Raw genomic sequence first — 20,791 nt, forward strand, 5'->3', positions numbered from 1 at the left:
CACTTTGAGACTCCTTAGAGTAGTGATAAAGCAGGATATCAAATCCAAACCTCCGCCGCCGCCTCCTCCTCCTTCTTCAGTGGCAAGATAGGGGCTGTGTGGGTGCACCAGTGAGAACATTGGATTGGCTCTGTCCATGTGCCCTAGCTGCCCTGAACTGGCAGTGCTGCCTTGCCCAATCCCATGTGACTCCGTGGCACCACCTCATCACTCAGACCACTTTTGGTTATTGACTTAGTGCATTTGTATCCCTTACTTTCTCCATCATGATTCTCTCAAGGGGGACAGTAGGCTTCCTTTCACTAGGGTGCCAGGAGTCAGGGTCAGAAGAAGGTCAGTCATAAAACACCTGGTATCAGTGAAGATAACTCTCTCTTTTTTTTCAAAGAAACCAAAACAGTGCAGGCCTAGTGATCACAACAACTCTTCCCGGTCGGTCTTGCCCCAATGAGGCAGTTGCAAGGACTTCTCACTGCTCTCTAAGATTCCTTCCCCGGGTCCTTCCCCAGTACCTGAGACTCCTTCATCTTGTCTCTCTTTGCTCTGCCCTCTTCATTCCATGTTCTGGAAGAGCAGGGAGGAGGGGAGATGTTCACAGCAGGAGAGAGAGACTCCCTGGCTTCTCCAACAAGCCTGCCCCACTCCTCTCCAGCCTCTGCTTCTGCCTCTGGCTCTGGACTGCCCTCTGCCACCGCCTCTTCCTGCTCACCACTGTTACCTCTTCAGCTTCTGACACCTCCTCCTCCTCCCAGTATCCTCCCCTCTTCATCCTCGGACCACTCCTCACCATTCCACCACCAGTCCCCTGGCTCTGAGCCTTCTTCCCTTGGGGATTCCCTTGGGGGTTTGCCAGGTGGAGCCTCCCACTACTCTGCATCCAGCCAGTCCATGACATCGAGACATCTAAGCAGAGACCAGGCAGCCATCTCTCAGGGATGCTGTAGTTGCGCCTCTGCACTGAAAAAAAATGGGGGGGGGAGTTGGTCTGGATGACCTCTAGAATTCCATGACCACAACTCAAGGTGGCATAGAGTTCTCAAGTGCAACGCCGCAACAGCATTCTCTCCCCTGGTGCCTCTGTTTCCCTTTCCCTCCAGTGAAATCCCCAATGGAGAATGAATTACGCTGCGACAGTGGGTTTTTCTTTTGGGGAAACAGGTTGCAAACAAACTTTATTATAACAGATGTAAACAAGGAGTTTTATTCCTTCTTCTTCCACAGCAATGTAACAAACAGTGTTGTTGCTTTTTATTAAAACGTATACTGTTCCAAGTTGTAGACTGTATGCTGTTTAAGCTTATGGTTACGTACTTTCTTTTACACATCTTTCATAGATCAGACTTCTCCACTCACACTTCAGGAACTTGGGATTTTAACTGGACTGTTTTCCTTACAGACCCCCAAATCCTCCTTGGCCTTGAAATCCCTACTGCCCTTTCCTGTCAGAGTATTCCCTGAGAGGACCCTTTTCCCTGTAAACACCTTGCGGGACTGTGCCTTTTCTATTTTAACAGTGTTCTGCGATTCAGAACCTTAGAGCATATACGGTACTGAGAGTTCTCTGCTCTCCTCAGCTCTACCACCTGTCAGAACAAACTCTCCTGACAGAATCCGACTCCCAGACCCCATGAATCTCTCACACCGTCTCTCACTCCACTCCAACAGCCTCCCTTGGAACTCTGGCCAATCAGAAGCTGTTGCTAGTTAACTGCTGGTTGCCTGGGGAGGGGGGACACTCAGGTGACTCAACCTGCTCAGTAAACAAACTTTTCCGTCACATGGTCTCCCATCCAGGCACTGCTAAGCCTCAGCAAGGGATAAGAAGGGCCAGGGCATCTGTATTAGAGCATCTGCTTTGCATGCAAAAGATCCCAATCCCCATCACCTTCCGGTAGGACTGGGAGAGACCCCTGCTTGAAACACTGGCTAGCCACTGTGGCGATCACACAGGGTCCCCGGACGTTTCACCGCCTGTTGATCCCTGTGCCACCACTGAGTTCTTCCGCTGCCACCAACCAGTTTCTAACTGGTACAATACTGAGTCCAGTCAGGGTTAAAATTGGAACCCAAAGTGTTGTTTATTAGTTTGCAGTTTAACAAGCTTGTGGTTGCAATAAAGGTCTTCAGTTTCAAATACAATTGTTTCCTATACCGGCCTATACCTTCCTATTCCTATATCGACCTACACCTTCCTAGCAATTAGCTGTTCCAAACTCCCCTTATTTCTCCTCACTAACTCAGCCTGCCCACAGACTCTCTAACTCCCTCACTCTCCTCTCTCAACAAGAACCCCATCAACTCCCCAACTCAACTCAACTCCCTTACTACCCCTCAGGGCTGGGTTTTATAGTCCCTCTGACTCCACCCCTTTGGGTTCTGATTGGACCTCCCAGTTAACTATTTCCCCACCAGCACTAAACATAGGTAACTGTCACAGCCACTACCAGTCAGTGCACACAATCTAGAACCAAATGGATCAGTGGTCTACACTAAGACCATTTCCTGTGATTCAGTGCCCAGTCAGGCCATGGCTTGGTCTTGAAATCAGTGGGCAAAAGCGCATCATCTCTTTACTTAATTGTGGCTATAAAAACTCCTAATTGGGAGTGCACATTTAAAACACTGCTTTGGGTGCCCAAAACATTTAATTATACTGTGATCCATACTTTAGCATCTTGCTTGATAAATAGGCTGTAAAAGTACAGTGGTACCTCAAGTTAAGAACTTAATTTGTTCCGGAGGTCCGTTCTTAACCTGAAACTGTTCTTAACCTGAAGCACCACTTTAGCTAATGGGGCCTCCTGCTGCCGCCGCGCCACCAGAGCATGTTTTCTGTTCTCATCCTGAAGCAAAGTTCTTAACCTGAGGTACTATTTCTGGGTTAGCGGAGTTTGTAACCTGAAGCGTTTGTAACCCGAGGTACCACTGTACCTCTTTTTGCAGATGGGGCTGATTCGTAGAATTAACAGTATCAGAAACTAGATGCTCTGTATGTATCTGAGTGCGGCCTTGAATAAATATACCATTAGAATATGCTGATGTCGTCAGATGTTGCTCATTTTCCATGCACCACTGACCACATTCTCTACAGTCGCTTCATGGGCACAAATACTCAGGTTCCATAACCATTAAAGCCTTGGACAGGAACAAACATTCTTTATTAAGTAATACTGTGTCAGGGAACAGTACGTATCCACAGCTACAGTTACAGGCCTTACCGTTCTGTAGTAAGAGTTCATAGATGTTGAAGTACAGCACGGAATCCTCATTATGATGCCCGTAAAAGCCGGTCACAAGCTTTCTATTTCATTCTTTAACACAGCTAAGTGGATTCATTAAAACAAAAAAATCTAGTTAAACAAGTGAAAACATTTAAAATGTAGACTGGCCATTATGTTTCAGCCATAGAAGTTTTTTCTTCTTCAATTTTTAGTCGCTTTGGCGAAAAGACATCCCACCAATAAGCAAAGTCTCTTTATTGCAAATCTTCAAAGGGAATGTTGATTCACTCACTTTAATGGTTTGTTGTTTGTTTTTCAGCTGCTGTAGACTGCTCAGTACCAAAAAGCAGGTTAAACAGCATAAAACGTACGTATTTCCGAGGCATTCGTCTTCTAAAAACTTTTCTGAAGGCATACTATGATGTTTTCTTTCTTTTTTTAATACATTGTCCTTTCATAGATGACCCTTGGGGTCCCTTCCAACTCTATGATTCTATGTTAGTCATCTCCATTAATTTCAATGGGTCTGCTCTGAGTAGGACTAACATTGAAAATATCCCATCAATCCTTTCAGGTTGCTACCTAATTTAGCTTTGGGAGTGGGGGGCGGGAATTCTCCACAGATCTCAAATAAGGTCGGACTCTGAGGGTGAGCCAAGCCCACTCGGATGACTTCATTGCTGTTAAAACACTCCATAATAACATAGAAGAGAGTAGGAATATTTTACTCTTTCTCTCTAATACCTGCCTTCCAGGCTTTGGTGGAAAACCTGTCATCTTCCTTCAGAGCCTGACTGCTTTGCTTGCTTATTCATTCATTCATTGGACTTATAGCCAATATGTGACAGAAAATGTCATGTCAGGTGTTGGCTGATCTGAAATTACCATTATTAGACAAGCTGTCTGCGTGTCTCCAGCATTTCCTGTGCGAACACAATAAAGGAATATACTTTTACAGTTGAAGCATATGCAACTTTTGGAGTAATGATTTGAAAAATTTTGAGCTTGCCGGGCACCAAACTTATCACTCAAAGGTGTTGGGGGGGGGGAACCCATCTGCTTGTCAAGTTAAAAATAAATATCCCTCCTGTAATTCCACTGTATCTGTTCTCAAGCTACAGGCTCATTATTTTTCTAGCTATTTCTGTGCATTCATTAGGTGACGTATGCATGCATCATCTTGCAGTGCTACATGACAGTTGGAGCCATCTTCTTATCCATGGGCAGAACATAGAATTTACTGAGCCAAACTATTGGTCTATCTAGTTCAGTATTGTTTAAAGAGACTAGCTGCAGCTCCACAACAATGTCCTAGCTGTACCTGAAGATGCCAGGGATTGAACCAGCAACCTTCTGCATACAAGGCTCGTGCTCTCTGACTGTTGGCCAGTGTCGTAATTTGCTGGTTTCCTGAAAAGAAAACAGTGTATCTTTGGAACATACATTTGGTTCTGCTTGAAAATTGCATATAGAAAATTGTACCTGGAGTTTTTCAATACAATAGTCAGCACTTAGTGCTTTACTTTAATACGTTAAATAAACCCGACCTGTTAAATCAATAATACTTTTCCTTCTTTGTATTCCCATCTTACATCTTTTAGGGTAGGAAGGCTTTCAACAGGAAAGCTTCCTGCACAAAAGAATTTGTAGCATTGCACAGCTGTTCATTGTTAGAGGGTCTGCATTAGAGAACGTGTGGTGGCTTATGCTCATTGTCTTAAAAGGGTTTGTGTGGGTAAATTCATGATGGAAAAGGCTATCAGCATTTACTTGTCATGTGGTTATCTGTAACCATGAGGATCAGAGGTAGGTAGCATGCCTCTGAATGCTGGTTCCTGGAGACATGAGTGGGAGTGGACAGTTATGGGCTTCCTTGCATCATCTGGTTGGCCACTGTGCAAGCAAGAGGTAGGCCTTTGGTTTGATCCAGTAAGGCTTTTCTGCTGTTCTAATGGGTTTGAAGAAATTGGGTTGTTTTTGTTTGTATTTGATAAGCTTTATGTTGTAAGAAAATGCCAAGCTGGCATAAATAAATTTTATCCACTGGCTCCAAAGCTTCACCTCTTACTTTCCTCTTTAATCATTTATGGAGGAAAACTTTTTAACCAGGCCTTTGGTTGATTTGATTGACAGCCCTTTTAAAATGCGGGGTGGGTGGGTTGGGGGTTGCAGGGGAGGTTTATGACATTGTTTTTATTTTGATTATATCTTTTGTGGCTTTATATTTTGATTTTGTCCTGTGAACTGCCCTGAGACTTCCAGTTTTAGGGTGGTATATAAATTCTAATAATAATAATAACTACTACTACTACTACTACTACTACTACACATTGGCGATCCAAAGCACACTTGAAGTATATTCATTTTAAATATGAAACATAAACCCAGGGGAAACTTCCAATGTTTCAATTTACATAGAGATCACTATGACAAACCTGTTGAAACTTATTTGAATCCTACTAAGTTCAATGGAACATTCAGGTTACTAACTTTCTTTGGATTTGAGCCAAAGTTTTAGCTATAACAAATTGATGTGTGGAATTCTGCAGTCACTCACTGTGATTTCTTCCATATGCAGTCATATAAAAGATAGTGTGTCTGATTGTATGAGCAGCCAGAAAAAATGAAGCCAGAACGGTTCCTAGCATTTTAATTAACAGATATCTATTGTGTCATCTATAAAGATGATTCACAGATCACTTCACAGAAGTATGGCCTCATTGACTTTGTATACTTGGTGCCACACTGAATTACTCACTTCGACAGAATGTTTCAGAGCCTGCGTTTATTTTAAAGGAATATCTACTCATTTTTCAGAAACCACAAGTTGTCCACCTTGTAGCCCGTTATCTGAAAGTTGAAATAACAGTTAACAATTTAGGGGGGGAATGAAGTCCAAGCTTCTTGGATTACATTTGACTCAAATTGATTATGAGAGTGAAATATAACTTTAGCTGCCAACCTGTGTGTTTAATACGTTTGTTCTTAATGAAGCCCTACTGATACTTATTCATTTGGTTTGATTCCTTGCCCAACCTTTGCCATTAGCTGCCAGTTTGGGTTACGACAACATGAATAATCCAATTTAAAAGCAAACAAAACCACCAACCGAAAACTCTCATACATTAATTAATAATTTCCAGGTAGGTTGTATTGTTAAAAGTTCAGCTATCAAAAGGCCAGAGGGGCATCTTCAGCATATTTATGACAAATATGTGACATTGCCAAGTAAATATTATTTGTCTACTTAATGTTAACCACAACAAAATAAGAGTTCGTCTTAGTACCATTGAAGTACAAATGAAATTCCAATTGACTTTAAAGAAGCAACTGTTTTATTTGTTTATTTGTATTTGATTATTCCAGTTCTGGGGAACCTTTCACCCTCCAGATGTTGCTGGCCTTCAACTCCCATCAATTTCAGCAATCATGGCCAGGGATGAGGGGAATTGTAGTTGTTACACATAACTATTTGTGTGGTAGTAGACCCAGATGGGTGATGATAACACTTATGTGATACATAATTAAACTGAGCATTATACATTTTTGGACAATATCTCTAAACTTTCAATTTCCTCAGTCCATCACAACACATAATAGCTCAGTAATTTAATTACTAAAAAGAGCCTTAATATGAATCCCTGTTTTTTAACTCTGGTTCATTTTTCCTTACCTTAAGTTTCAGACCAGCAGCGAAGAGAGAAACTCAAGAAAGAAGTCGAAAAATGTGAAAAAGAGATGATTTCATCTAAAAATGGGTCCCGATCTAGTTCCAGGGAGAGTAGAAGACCACTGTCAGCCACCTATAGAAAAGTAGGTACTGTATAATGATTTTTTTTAAAATTAGCCTTTGATTCCACTCTTGTCAGAGAAGGATTCATTCTAACTGTTTTCATTGTCGTGTTGAATAACAGCACATCAGATTACTAGTTCTCGTAAACTTTTGGTTTCATAGCTACACTTGTTGACTAGCACTGGGTAGAATTATGCTAACCAGGAGAGGAATCTTTTTGTAAGACAAACACTTGGAAGAATAATGTCGTTTTCATAGCAATGAGAGCAGGAGAAACAATTGACAGGATTCATTTTCAGTTTAAAATATGCACCGGGGTGTATTTTGCATCCAGCTGCTGCATAATGCTGGCCATTAGCTGGTTGGTTCTTGCATGACTATTTGGTATCTGACAATGTGAGTGATGACATTATTAGGTTTCTGGAAAATAATTGTGCTTTGGAATATTGTTGGTGCTGGAGATGCAATATGCACGGTAGTTACTTCTGTTTTCCATTTTGAAGAAGGAGAGAGGAATGTCAGATAAAATATGTGAGGTTTCATCTTTTAGTCACCATTATTTTCTTGCATCAAGGATGTTGTTATGTCTTTCTTAGCCCTTGGATGAAGATGCTTCTATAACCTTGAGATGCTCTGCAGCACTTGCTAGCAAACTACTGCTTTGACCGTGTTTATGTGGGGTTTGCAATAACGCAGGTGTCTTACAAGACATATGTGAGACTTTAAAAATAAGTGCTCTTGCTGCCAGTGAGATAGGAAGAAGTAGAATATGACTTTTTAAATGCATTTATTTAGAATACTTCAGTCTCATTTTATAGGCCCGAGAACCTCCCAAAACGATGCTCAAAATAAAATTGCAATCAAGTCCACTACAGGAACTGAAATTGCATGGTGTCTGTATAGAACTAGATTTATCAAGGCAATGTTTCCTGCCCTCATCCTTTGTTCTTCTCTGCTTTCATGCAAGGCAGAAGCTCTCCCACCAAAATCATCTGGGGTAGGGGAGTGGGGCTGAGCAGCTGGGAGTCAGCCATAATTCAGACAGGTCTTCCTTTGCTGGTGCACACATTGCTTTTAGTCAAGTACGCATTGTGTGGGTTACTGGGCTGCTTCTGAACACCACTGAAAATGGCATTCCTGCATATTCAACACTCCTCATCATTTCTCTTTAACATGCAGAATAACAGGCCTCATGCCGTGACATCGACATGCTGTGCGTTTCTTCACCTTCCTCATGTGGAAGAGCTTTGTGATGGTGCACTTAGGGCCCTCATGTACATCAAACATGCAGGAAGAGGAGGTGTCTTGTCGGTGGGCACAATCTCACTCCTTCCTTAACACATGACCACCCCTAGTGCCATTTCATTGTGATACAGTGGTAACTGACCCAGGACTTTGTGTTGATGAAACCGTGTGGGTCAAAATTCGTCAACACTGATAACAACTGATAAAGCCTTAAACGGCTCAGGACTGCAATACCTCTCAATGTGAACCTAAGTGGACCCTGAGATCATCTTCTGAGGCCCTTCTTCATGCGCCTTCTTCTTGATAGGTCTGGAGGGTGGGAGCACGAGAACGGGCCTTCTCTGCAGTGGCCCCCCCGTCTGTGGGATGCTCTCCCCAGGGAAGTTCACCTGGCGCCTTCATTCTACACCTTTAGGCGCCAGCCAAAAACGTTCCTTTTTAACCAGGCCTTTGGTTGATCTGATTTCCATCCTATGCCCTTATAAAATGTTTTTTTGGGGGGTGGGCTATTGGGTTGTTGTTTTTATTTTTATTATGTATTTTGTGGTTTTATATCTTGATTTTAATCTGTGAACTGCCCTGAGACCCCGGGGTATAGGGCGGTATATAAATTCAATAAATAATAATCATAAAATAATCATAAGCAACCTCTGTTGCCAAATACAGCATATTTGCAACTGGAAAAGTGGGGCTTCCACCCTGAAGCACGTTTGGCTACCTTAGATGCAGCTGTTTCATTCATTCATTTATGTATTGCTTAGATGCCAAAATGGCTTATTCTGTGCCACTGCAATATCATCTGTCTAAAAAGGGTTAGCCTAGAACCGCCTCTTTTTCATGCCGTGCAGTTAGTGTTTTGGAAGAGGGAGTCAGGTTGAGAAATGAGATCCTCCACTTGTACCACAGGTGCTAAGCTTTGGGGTGGGGGCCCAAGTTGTGGGTCTGTTGCGATGAGCCCCAGATCTGGGCAGACTGCAAAGCACAGTGCCGGTGTGATCCCAGCCATTCACCATCTTAATGCCTAGAGTCACCTATGCATATAAATTGGCAATGTTTTTGTAATAGCTCTACAAACTGATGGATCCCCTGTTCATCTGTTTTACTTCTGTGAAGACATGTTTAGGATTAAGCTGAAAATCTAAGATATCTGTAGAAGCAAAAGTATAGGGAGTGGTTTATGCTAGTCTTACTTATAGCAGGCATCCAGTGTGTGGCAAGCAGAGCAACCTGTCTCAGTGTTACATCCAAGCATCAAGCAGGTTGTGTGGAGATTCTGCTCACCTGTTTAATCTTTAAATTCCATTAATTTAACTCGGATCTGCTTCGATTGCTCTAAGATTACATATTAGAAGGCATTCATCTTCTAAATCAGGCTGTTCATAATTTCTCAGCTATTGGGAGTCAGGAAAGTAAATTATAATGAATCTTAATATTCAGACAACAGAATGAAAAGTCATTAAATAATTACACTATATGAATCTGTACTGTCTAAGCACTTTGTGGTATTATGGCAGTCAGTGATGGATGAATAGAAATTTCTGAGGTTTTACATCTAAGTATAATAAATACACTTTCCTGGATAACCAACAAAATCAATGTCCAAACAAATTAGCCCATCTTAGCATTGATTATTCACCTGACTTTCTGTTCTATTCTTCTTCTTTTTCATTTGCATTCTCTTCTCATTAATAGGGATGAGCGCTGGCATCTAATCTTCCATGCATCAGCGGGTTTGCATTTATTAGCTTTAGCATTAGTATTTAGTGTTGCAGTTGCATCTACCTGCTGCAGACATAAGGCTACATGCGATCCCCGTTTTTCCATTCAGAAACCCTGCACTCACAGAGATCACCAGCTGCTTTTTGCAATAGTTGCCCATGTGAAAGAGTAAATGAAGCACCTTATAAACTGGATAGGCGCATTGCTTGGTGGTTATTTAAGATATCCTAATATGATAGAGTAGAATTTTCTGGCCTGTATGAAAAATTATTCATGTAATTGGAAAGCCTCATCTATAACTAGTTTTGTTGTCCAATAAAATTGAATAAACAAACCTTAGAGCTTGAAAAGCCCCTGAGAATGCTGGATCTATGCCAGATTTGGGATTTAAAATACACCTGCTCTGTTCTGATGTAACACTAAACTATGGTTTACCACGGGGATGGGGAACCTGTGATTCTCCAGGTATTATTGGACTACATTTCCCATCAGCCTTGACCATTGGCTTTGTTGTTTGGGACTGGTGAGCGTTGGTGTTGAAGAATATCTAGACAGCGATAGGTTCCCTATCCCTGGTTTAGCATTATGAGAATCAGCTTTGGAGAACTAAATGTGTCCCCCCCACTCCTTCTCCTATCTCCTAGGGCAAAGCTACAAGGAAGAGGTCAGAAGAATTTGCTTCTGTTTTTGATTAAGCACAAGTTAGCATGTTTTCCCAACCCTAAACTGTGGAGTAAGAGTTTAGGGTTCGGACAACATGCTAAACTGCAGTTACTTTAAAACAGAAGCAAAAATAGTTTAACATGACATCAGAACCCAAAACTGTGATTAATCTTAACTATAATTACAAAACTATAATTATAACATTACCAAAAAAACCTATAATTACAAAACTATGGTTTGAAGTTGGTTTTTCTGCTAACCAAAGTTAAGATTAACCACAGTTTCTGTAGGTTAAGGCGGCAAGGCAAACTATGGTTTGGAATACAGAAGTGAAAACTTCCAATTTCCTTGTGTCCAAGGGGAAGGGCACACAGAAGTTTGGGGGCTGCGGTGGCACATTCTCAGAACATTACAGTATGGTTTAGCATTAAGTCTGATTTAGCCCAGTGTTTTGAGTCAAAATACTATGTTACAAACTGGCAAGTAGTGTGTACCATACACTTTGAGCTATCCGCAAATCAGTCTTTTTACCTCTTCTCATGTAATGCAGAAATTCATAAAGCAACCTACGTGCACTGAAAAAAACGACAGCTGTGTCCTTGACGTGTTGCAATTCATCAGGTTGAGCAAGTGTTACAAAGTTCTCCTGTTCGATAAAACATATCCTATTTGTGCAGATCGCAGTATTTTTTAAGCCTGGGTCTGGGTGGCTGGGCAGAGAGGCAAAACTAGGAAGCTTTGTGGTTTGTTTTGTGCTGTCAGGGTTATTCAATAGCGCTTCCACCACTCAATGGGATCTGTGTGAAAGATATATATGTTTTGCTGAAGGTTAGCTGTTCCATGAGTATCTTTCTTCTGGTTTCATGCTTCAGTATGGAATAGAAGCCATGGGAAGACTCCCCTAGGAACAGGATGTGTCTGTCGCCTGTTCAGATTCATGGTTTTCTGTAAATCTTGAATGACTTTCTGCATTTCAAAGTTAGACAAAGCCTTCAGGAGTGCTGACTTACTAGTTTTATCTGCAACCCAACTTTCCTAATTCCTTCCCATTGTACAGGACTCTGTTCTGCAAGTGTGTTTGTGGAAATCGACCCACTGAAGGTCAGAAGGCCTCTAAGGAGCACTTCATAATTCTTTCTCTTGGGAACACTCTCTTTTGTTCTTGCCGCATTGTTGCGATTTTGATGTCTCATATCTTTGTTATTTGAGTGGTGACTGATCTATTGCAGGGGTTCCCAAACTGTGGTCCATGGATCACCAGTGGCCCATGGGCTTCATTCAGGTGGTCCTCAGTGGCTGGTCTATGAAGAACAATGGGAGAAGCAGCTGTGAATGGTGGGCACAGCGCATTGATTGTTCTTGTTGATTTTAAATTGTATTTTTATTCCTTCTTTAGTATTTCTACATTTTATTATTTATTATCATGTTTTATATTGCATTCTATAGAATTCAAATTGCAGTACAATAAAATGCAATATTAAAAATCAAAAGCTAAGAAAATACAATTAGAAATTCTACAACATTTAGCAGAGACCCTCCAAGTGTCCCTATTTTCCAGGGACCCTCCCAGATTTACAGAAGCCATCCTGGTTTCTGATTTGATCCCACAATGTCCCGCTTTCCTTTAGGACGTCCCTATTTTCATTGGAGAAATCTTGGAGGTGGCACAGCATATTATGTTTTGCTTTGACAGGAGGAATATAAAAACAGTAAGTGGTTTACTAAGACCCTCAGCAATTTTCAAGTGCTCCATGGGGGCAAAGTTTTGGGAACTCCTTATCTTTTGGATTTTACCAAATTTTTGTTGTATAGTTTATTGTATTAATAATATTTAGCACATCAAAATAACATAACAAGAAGACAAGATCTCCTATGCCTCTAAAAACAATCTGTTTTTGATAACCATGCTGAACAGGCCAAGCCATACTGTGGAATGGCTCATTTTAAAGTTGTTGGTCAGAATAGACAGCCAAGAGTGTGTTAGATTTTGGGGGGGTGGGGATGATTGATCTGATTTTTGTGATGAAATCCTGAGACCTCAGATATAAGAAGAAATAAAACAGTAGCAGGATGGTTATCACTGGTGTTTGAATGTAACTAAGAGACTCTATGATTAAAAGAGAGAGAGGTGTTGCATGTTCTTTTGTAATTCAAGAAAATCTTTAATCAAAATTATTTCCAAAACCAAACACCCAGGAATTCCTTTGGTGTGGGGTATAGTGGAGAGGAATATAGCTTGTTATCACATAAAATCAAAACTGGGATGATAACCACTAAGTCTCCGTTGTGTAATTTATGCTCTGATTATAGGCATGAGGTGACAGAAACAAGAATAGAGCCATTGTTGGTCTTATCAGCTGTCCACAGCTGGCCAAAAGCTTCTCTTCTAAAGATGCACATCTATCTATACTGAGGTTTTCTTTAGCTCTGAGCATCCTCAAATGTGTGGCTCATTCTATTCCCTACTTCAAGGCAATTGTTCTTCTTTTTTGCTATCATTCACATTATTATTCCTTAGTCTGGTCCATTATCTAGAGTTTCCAGCATTACAAGACTGTCTGCATCTCTCTCCCCTCCCCAAAATAATGTATCTCATAGTCCAGGGATAGCCAAAACGGTGCACTCAAAATGTTGTTGGACTCCAACTCCCAATAGTTCTAGCCAGCATGGCCAGTTGGCAGGGATGATGGGAGTTGTATCCCAACAACATCAGGAGGGCACCATTTTGGCTACCGTTGTATTATTCTTTTGCATTCTTCTTACCAACCAGCAACTCTGTCTTAGATGTTTTGTAAGTTTGCTTCATAACATACATCAATCTTGCACTCCTGGCCTGTTGATTTCAGTGGGACTTGCCAGTGTGGTGTAGTGGTTAAGAGCGGTATACTCGTAATCTGGGAAGCCGGGTTCGCGTCTCTGCTCCTCCACATGCAGCTGCTGGGTGACCTTGGGCTAGTCACACTTCTTTGAAATCTCTCAGCCCCACCCACCTCACAGGGTGTCTGTTGTGGGGGAGGAGGAGAAAGGAGATTGTTAGCCGCTTTGAGACTCCTTCGGGTAGTGATAAAGCAGGATATCAAATCCAAACTCCTCCTCCTCCTCCTCCTCCTCCTCCTCCTCCTCCTCCTCCTCCTCTTCTTCTTCTTCTTCTTCTTCTTCTTCTTCTTCTTCTTCTTCTTCTTCTTCTTCTTCTTCTTCTTCTCAAGTAACAGCTGAGTGAGATACTACCCTGTTGAACTGCCAAAACACTTGTTGCAATAGGTGGTAATAGGGATTTGGAGCGATGCTTACATAAGAGAATTGGCAAGTATGAAGGAAGTGTACACAAGCCCATGTCTTCTAATTCTCTAAAGCAAATTCCATACTTCTCCCCACCAGGGTGCTTTCCCCTCAGCCACTCTTCTGGTTTTGGAGACAGCAGTAGAGAGGAAATCCATTAAAAATGGCAGGAGGGATTTTCAGGGGAGAGCTTGTGGACAGGAAAAGGATTATAAACCCTCTCCCAATTCTTCTTTAAAAGTTGATGAGCCATATTTCCCTTTTGTCTAGTTCCACTGTAGGTATAGATTTGTATTAAAGGGAGACAGGTGGCACTGTGGTCTAAACCACTGAGCCTCTTGAGCTTGCTGATCAGAAGGTCGGCGGTTTGAATCCCCATGACGGGGCGAGCTCCCGTTGCTCTGTCCCAGCTCCTGCCCACCTAGCAGTTCAAAAGCACACCAATGCAAGTAGATAAATAGGTACCCCTGCAGTGGGAAGGTAATCAGCATTTCTGTGTGCTCTGGTTTCCGTCATGGTGTTCTGTTGCGCCAGAAGTGGTTTAGTCATGCTGGCCACATGACCTGGAAAGCTGTCTGTGGACAAACACTGGCTCCCTCGGCCTGAAAGCAAGACGAGCGCCTTTGACAGGATTTAAGCATCTGGGGTCCTTTACCTTAGATTTTTATTGCTATCTATTAATGGATTATTTCCACATTCTACTTGTCTTCTCCTACTTTTATGTATTCTCTGCATTCCTCTTTCTTCAAGCCCATTTTAAAAAGTGTCACATCAGAGGGAAATGCGATCATATTCAGACCAAGCAGGCTACCCTTAAGAGACAGTGAAAAATAAACCAGAGCTTTCAAAGGCACTGCAAAGTAGCTTTCTCAGATGAAGCTGGCTAGAAGTTCCAGTACACTAGAAAACTGCAGCATCTGCATTTTGATGATGTGCCTTTCCGGCTAGCTTTGTATCTCACTAAATAAAAAACAGCTGAAGACCAGAAGCAGGAATAAATGGAGTTGAAAGAAGACAGTAAAGAGGACACATAGTAATGAGGCCGGGATTCCTTGGTACCCTATTATGAAGTGATAGGAAGTGGTCTGATTTGGAATCCAGTTCCAAATACCATCTTCAGCATCCACCTGTTGTTTCTTTTAAAAAGCGGGAGCAATAAGTGCCATTTTGGTTATGAGACAAAGATGTGTCCTAGGTTAGCTCTCACAACTTCCCTAGATTTCCTTTAGGGTTTGGTCTCACCATGGCAAATCGCCATTGCCACCAGCATTTCATCTAGTTATTATAAACCTGCCCATGCACTGCGGTCATCAAATGAGGCACTGCTCTGGAAGCCCAGTCCTTGGGAATAAGGAACAGAGATGCCTCCACTGTGGTACCCCAAATCTGCAGTGGCCTCCCTCCTCAGACACCATTTGCCTGTCCTTACTCTGTCATATTTTAGCCACCATGACAAACTTTGTTTTTCCAACCTTAGAAGTTATGTGTAGAAAGGCCAAGCGAAATCCATAAACAAATAAATAATAGTTGGTTTCCCTACCAGCAAACAGCATTGATGCTAATTGTGAGTGGGTAAACGTTCGGGTGGCACTGTGGTCTAAACCACTGAGTCTAGGGCTTGCCAATCAGAAGGTTGGCAGTTCGAATCCCCGCGATGGGGTGAGCTCCCATTGTTCGGTCCCAGCTCCTGCCAACCTAGCAGTTTGAAAGCACCTCAAAGTGCAAGTAGATAAATAGGTACTGCTCCAGCGGGAAGGTAAATGGCGTTTCCGTGCAGTGCTCTGGTTCGCCAGAAGCAGCTTAGTCATGCTGGCCACATGACCTGGAAGCTGTCTGCGGACAAACGCCAGTTCCCTTGACCTATAGAGTGAGATAAGCGCCACAACCCCAGAGTCATCCGCGACTGGACCTAACGGTCAGGGGTCCCTTTACCTTTACCTAAGCATTCGGAAGATGGGAAACACATCGCGGGGATACTAATTCCTGTGGTAAGGGAATCTGCAAGAGAAGGTTTCTTCAGAGTTTTTAAAAAATTCTGAATGGGCGTCCCAGAATGTGCTGTTATGGTTCCTTTTGCCAGCCATGAAAAGGAGGTGCCGCCGAAGCCCTAAAGACACAGCTCGCCAAGCACAGCTCCCCAAGCACAGCTCGCCTCCCCGTGGCTCCAGAAGGTGGCAGTCATGTGGCGTTGGTGAGAGAGCCTGTTGTGGATGTGCTGGGTAGCACCCCCTCAGAATTCTGCACCTGGGGCCATTTCTCCCCCTGCTGCAGCACTCCACGAGACGCTGGTGTGCTTTCCACCTAAGAGTCCTTAACAAGAAGTGGGCACATAGGACACAAGACTTCCAACTAATAGGAGTCCTGATAAATCTATGAAGAAAGTTAAAAGGAAGCAGGTAGCACGCCTGGTGTTTTCTTTGAAGCATTCAGTTTTCAGATGCCTTAAATCTACAATGTGATTTATTTAGGTATTTTATCAGGGTCAAGTAGTCCAACCCCCTACAATGTAGGGATCTCAAGTAAAGATAGCTGTCAAACTCTGCTTAAAAATGTCCAAGGAAGGAGACACAATTTACCACTTTCCAAGGGAGTCCATTCTACTGTCTGAAAGTAATTCCTGATGTTGAGTCGGAATCTCCTTTTTTTGTAACTCGAATCTATTGGTTCAGATCCTAGCCTCCGCCGGAGCTGGAGAAAACAAGCTTGCTCCATCTTCCACATGACAGCCATTTAGATATTTGAAGATGGCTATGCTTTCAGTTTCCTCGTTTCCAGGCTAAACACACCCAACTGCCTCAAACTGTTCCTCATAAGGCTTGGTTTCCAGACCCTGTATTATTTTGACTGCCCTCCTCTGCACACTTTAAAGCTGGGAAAAAAGACTGTACTTTTTAATGAAATAAAGCAGACGGAGCCTTACTCTCTCTGTATGTATTTTTAAATCCCTGCTAGGATACCTTGGAAGCAGAAGACAACGTTGGGCTACCCTCGTGTACACCTAGTGAACAAAGGTGTGTGTTGGGCCCTCAGGCAACTCCAGAGAGGCAAAACATAGCCCTTCCGAATGCTGCAAATCCTGCCAGGAAAGATGCTCCGAAAGCCTCCAACATCTCTGACCCAAGCTCATGTGTCAGTGCATCGAGTCTCCAGAGGTTGCACTCCAAAATTTCATCCAGCTCTTCTTCAGACAGCATTGCAAACAGGCATCCTCAAAAGGCTCCGAACCCTGAACCCAAAGTGTGCAGCGGGGATCTCCTTGATAAGCACTCTGAACATTTCACCAATGGTCGGCAGCCATTCACTCCACGCACTTTGAAATCGGATGCTAAGTCCTTCCTTTCGCAGTACCGATATTATAAGCCACCAAGACAGAAAATAAGCAATCTCACCAAGCAGGTGGAAGCAGAAACACAGACCGACATAAGCAGGTGAAAAACCTTTATAAGCAGCCTGTGCTCAGTCATGCTGCAAACTTTCTTATAATGAACGCTGCATCTAGCTACCGATTCATGTCTAATCTCAGCTATGGAAACCTATACATGTCGTGGGGCAGTGGACCTGCATGCTTCCCTGCAACCCACGACTTAATATTTGCACCCAGTGTACCGGATGCAAACTTTCCCCTCCCTTTCCTCTGTCTGCAAACACCTCCACACCCTACAGGGTTCCCCCAACCCTCTAGAGCAGATTTGAGGAGGGTGCCGGGCATGCAGAGAGACTGGAGGGGGGATTTCCATTGCACAAGTGGGAATCCTTGCACTAACAGAATGAGTGCAGTGGACACTGGCCTTAATCATAACTAATTTTGTCCCATTAATTTCAAGAGGTCCTGAATTCAACTAACTGATTTAATGTACAGTATTTATTGAAATTTATTTTCGGCCCACTTTTCATCCACTGATGCTTAAACAAAAGGCAAGCTGATGCCAAGAGAGGTGCTCCTTCAAATACTCGTGTTCCAACCCATTTAGGGATTCAGTGTTAAGCTATGAATTGGGCTCAGAAGCAAACAGGAAGTTAGTCTGGCTCTAAGCCATGGAATTCAATATTAATACGTAATTACATAAACAATGTTCTAAAGCTCTGAATATTGAAATGTATTCACATTGTGATATATGAACTACACAAGTTTTAGAAGACATCTGAAGGCAGCCCTGTATCGGGAAGTTTTTAATGTTTGATGTTTTATTATGCTTTTATATGTGTTGGAAGCTGCTCAGAGTGGCTGGGTATAAATTGTTGTTGTTGTTACATTAGCAAATGGTGACCTCTGTTCCAGAGTTAAAATGAGACAGGTTGCCATATGCAGTGTCTGATCATGTCAACAGATAAGTTGGTTAGACTAAAACTAGGATACTGTGACCTGCCCAAGGTCACTTTGTGACTTAATAGTTGAACCCAAGTCTCTGAAGATTCAAGGCCAACATCCTAACTTGAGAACCACCGCGACTTACATTGGTATACAATCTTAGTGTCATTGATTGAAACCACAACAATTTCCTTGGGTTTACACTGATATAAGCAAAGTTTTTTAAAAAAAACAAAGTTTCGATCCTCAATCCCTTTCTTACATTTGGCATTGTGTGCACGATAAGTGTATTGGACAATGATCAAATTATTTTGTGTGCATGCGTTTTCTTATGCGGTGAAGTGCTATATACATTCATGGAGTTGTTTCAATCAATAATAAATTCACTAAGCCCTGCTGCTGCATATCCTCCATGTAATTTTAATTCTTTAATTCTAATTCCCCCCCCAAAAAAAAATAATGGAAGATAAGCAGCAACAGTGTCGTAGGAAATATATCCAATTATTGAGAAATATGTGTGATACATGGCGGACACCCTCTTTGCCAAAGCACACATTCTCCCAATCTAATATTGTCAGATCTTCCCATTCTGAGGGGTTGCTGAATGCTGTCAGGACCATGAATATCTATTGTGTAGCTTGTTATTCATAGGACTGAGGACGTGCCCAAGCTGAGCAACGGTAGCTATTAATATCATCTGGCTTCCTCATCCATGTTGCAATTGCCTTCAATACTAAAATGCAGTGATAACTAAGCAGATGGATTTGCACTTTTCACCCATCAGTGTCTTCATCACACAGGCAAGAGCATGGCTGAGTTTGTCCCAGGTGTATCTAAAAGCATTACAATTTCCATTAGGGGTTATTTGTTTGTTTGCTTTTTGGAAGTTGGATGTTCTGACATACAAAAGAAGAAGAAAACAGTGTGCTGTTTAGAGGTAACTTCAAGATCTGCCTAATATATCATATTACATTTTGCAGTTTTCAAGTGGCGTCTGAAGGGTCAGAAAAAAGTAATGTGGCTGACTTTCAGAAGATCATAAAGGAGGTAATTCAAGTGATATATTTAAATGTATTTCAGTCAACAAGCCATTTTACATCTTAACCTTCCAAGCGGTAATAACATTGAAATGGATCACTATATAGACCCTTGGTGTTAAGCATCCATAACAGGTGGCCATCCAGCCTCTGCTTTAAAAGAGAAAGAGAGCTCACCACCTTCTCAGAAAGTCTGTCCCACTGCCAAACAGCTCTTACTGCCTGATGTTTAATCAGAATCTGCTTTCATATAACTTGAATCTATTGGTTCAGGTCCTACCCTCTGGAGCAGGAGAAAACAAGCTTGCTCCATCTTCCATGGAGCTGTTTACAAGCACAGTTCAAAGTGTTGGTGCTGACCTTTAAAGCCCTAAACAGGCTCGGCCCAGTATACCTGAAGGAGCGTCTCCACCTCCATCATTCAGCCCGGACACTGAGGTCCAGCGCCGAGGGCCTTCTGGCAGTTCCCTCATTGCAGAGGGCCTTCTCGGTAGTGGCGCCTGCCCTGTGGAATGCCCTCACAGCAGATGTCAAGGAAATAAACAACTACCTGACTTTTAGAAGACATCTGAAGGCAGCCCAGTTTAGGGAAGTTTCTAATGTTTGATTGTGTTTTTAATATTCTGCTAGGAGCCACCCAGAGTGGCTGGGGAAACCTAGCCAGATGGGCGGGGCATAAATAAACAAATTATTATTATTATTATTATTATTATTATTATTATTTTTATTATTATTATATTAATGTGACAGCCCTTGAGATATTTGCAGATGGCCATCATATTTTGTGAGAGTAGCTTGTGGTCCTAGGGGGTTGAAGAGAAATAGGTTGCTGCACAACTGTATGTCCCGTGTGTCCCTGGGTTACTGTGCATGTACCCCAGGGACATAGGGATTGGACGGAGAGACAGGACGCACACGTGCGCGCTCTCTCCCCCCCCCACCTCTGCCTACCGTTTACTCCGCTTTGTTGGGGCGCTCCGCTGAGCCCAGCTGGGCAGCGGGCGCCTAAGAAAATGCCGTGATTCGACCTCTTTCTGTTGTGGTGGCGCGTGGGGGCGGCGGCTGGCCCCTCCCACAGCCGCCGTTTCGTTGGGGCGCTCAGCTGAGCCCAGCTGGGCAGCGGGCGCCCAGAAGAAGGCTGCAATTCGGCCTCTTTCTGTGGCGGCGGCACGGGGGGCGGCTAGCCCCTCCCACAGCCGCTGCTTCGTTGGGGCGCTCAGCTGAGCCCAGCTGGGCAGCGGGCGCCCAGAAGAAGGCCGCAATTCGGCCTCTTTCTGTGACGGCGGCGCGTGGGGGGGCCGCTAGCCCCTCCCACAGCCGCCGCTTCGTTGGGGCGCTCCGCTGAGCCCAGCTGGGCAGCGGGCGCCCAGAAGAAGGCAGCAATTCAGCCTCTTTCTGTGGCGGCGGCGCGTGGGGGGGGCGGCTGGCCCCTCCCACAGCCGCTGCTTCGTTGGGGCGCTCAGCTGAGCCCAGCTGGGCAGCGGGCGCCCAGAAGAAGGCCGCAATTCGGCCTCTTTCTGTGGCG

General features: G+C 43.2%; 1 protein-coding gene across 2 annotated transcripts in view; it reads left to right on the forward strand.

The window, feature by feature from the left end:
• SPATA7 (spermatogenesis associated 7) overlaps positions 1 to 20,791 on the forward strand; it is a 49,305-nt gene that overhangs the window by 18,824 nt on the left and 9,690 nt on the right. Inside the window, exons 4-7 of one of the 2 annotated variants that reach the window (XM_035107664.3) lie at positions 3,541 to 3,588; positions 6,901 to 7,034; positions 16,873 to 17,348; positions 19,210 to 19,276. In XM_035107664.3, the coding sequence (XP_034963555.2) occupies positions 3,541 to 3,588; positions 6,901 to 7,034; positions 16,873 to 17,348; positions 19,210 to 19,276 (725 nt within the window). The remainder of the gene's footprint in view (positions 1 to 3,540; positions 3,589 to 6,900; positions 7,035 to 16,872; positions 17,349 to 19,209; positions 19,277 to 20,791) is intronic. The other variant, XM_088655093.1, reaches the window with a different exon arrangement.

This window comes from Zootoca vivipara, chromosome 1, assembly GCF_965207765.1.
Source record: "Zootoca vivipara chromosome 1, rZooViv2.hap1.1, whole genome shotgun sequence".
In the NCBI taxonomy this organism is placed as follows: Eukaryota; Metazoa; Chordata; class Lepidosauria; order Squamata; family Lacertidae; genus Zootoca; species Zootoca vivipara.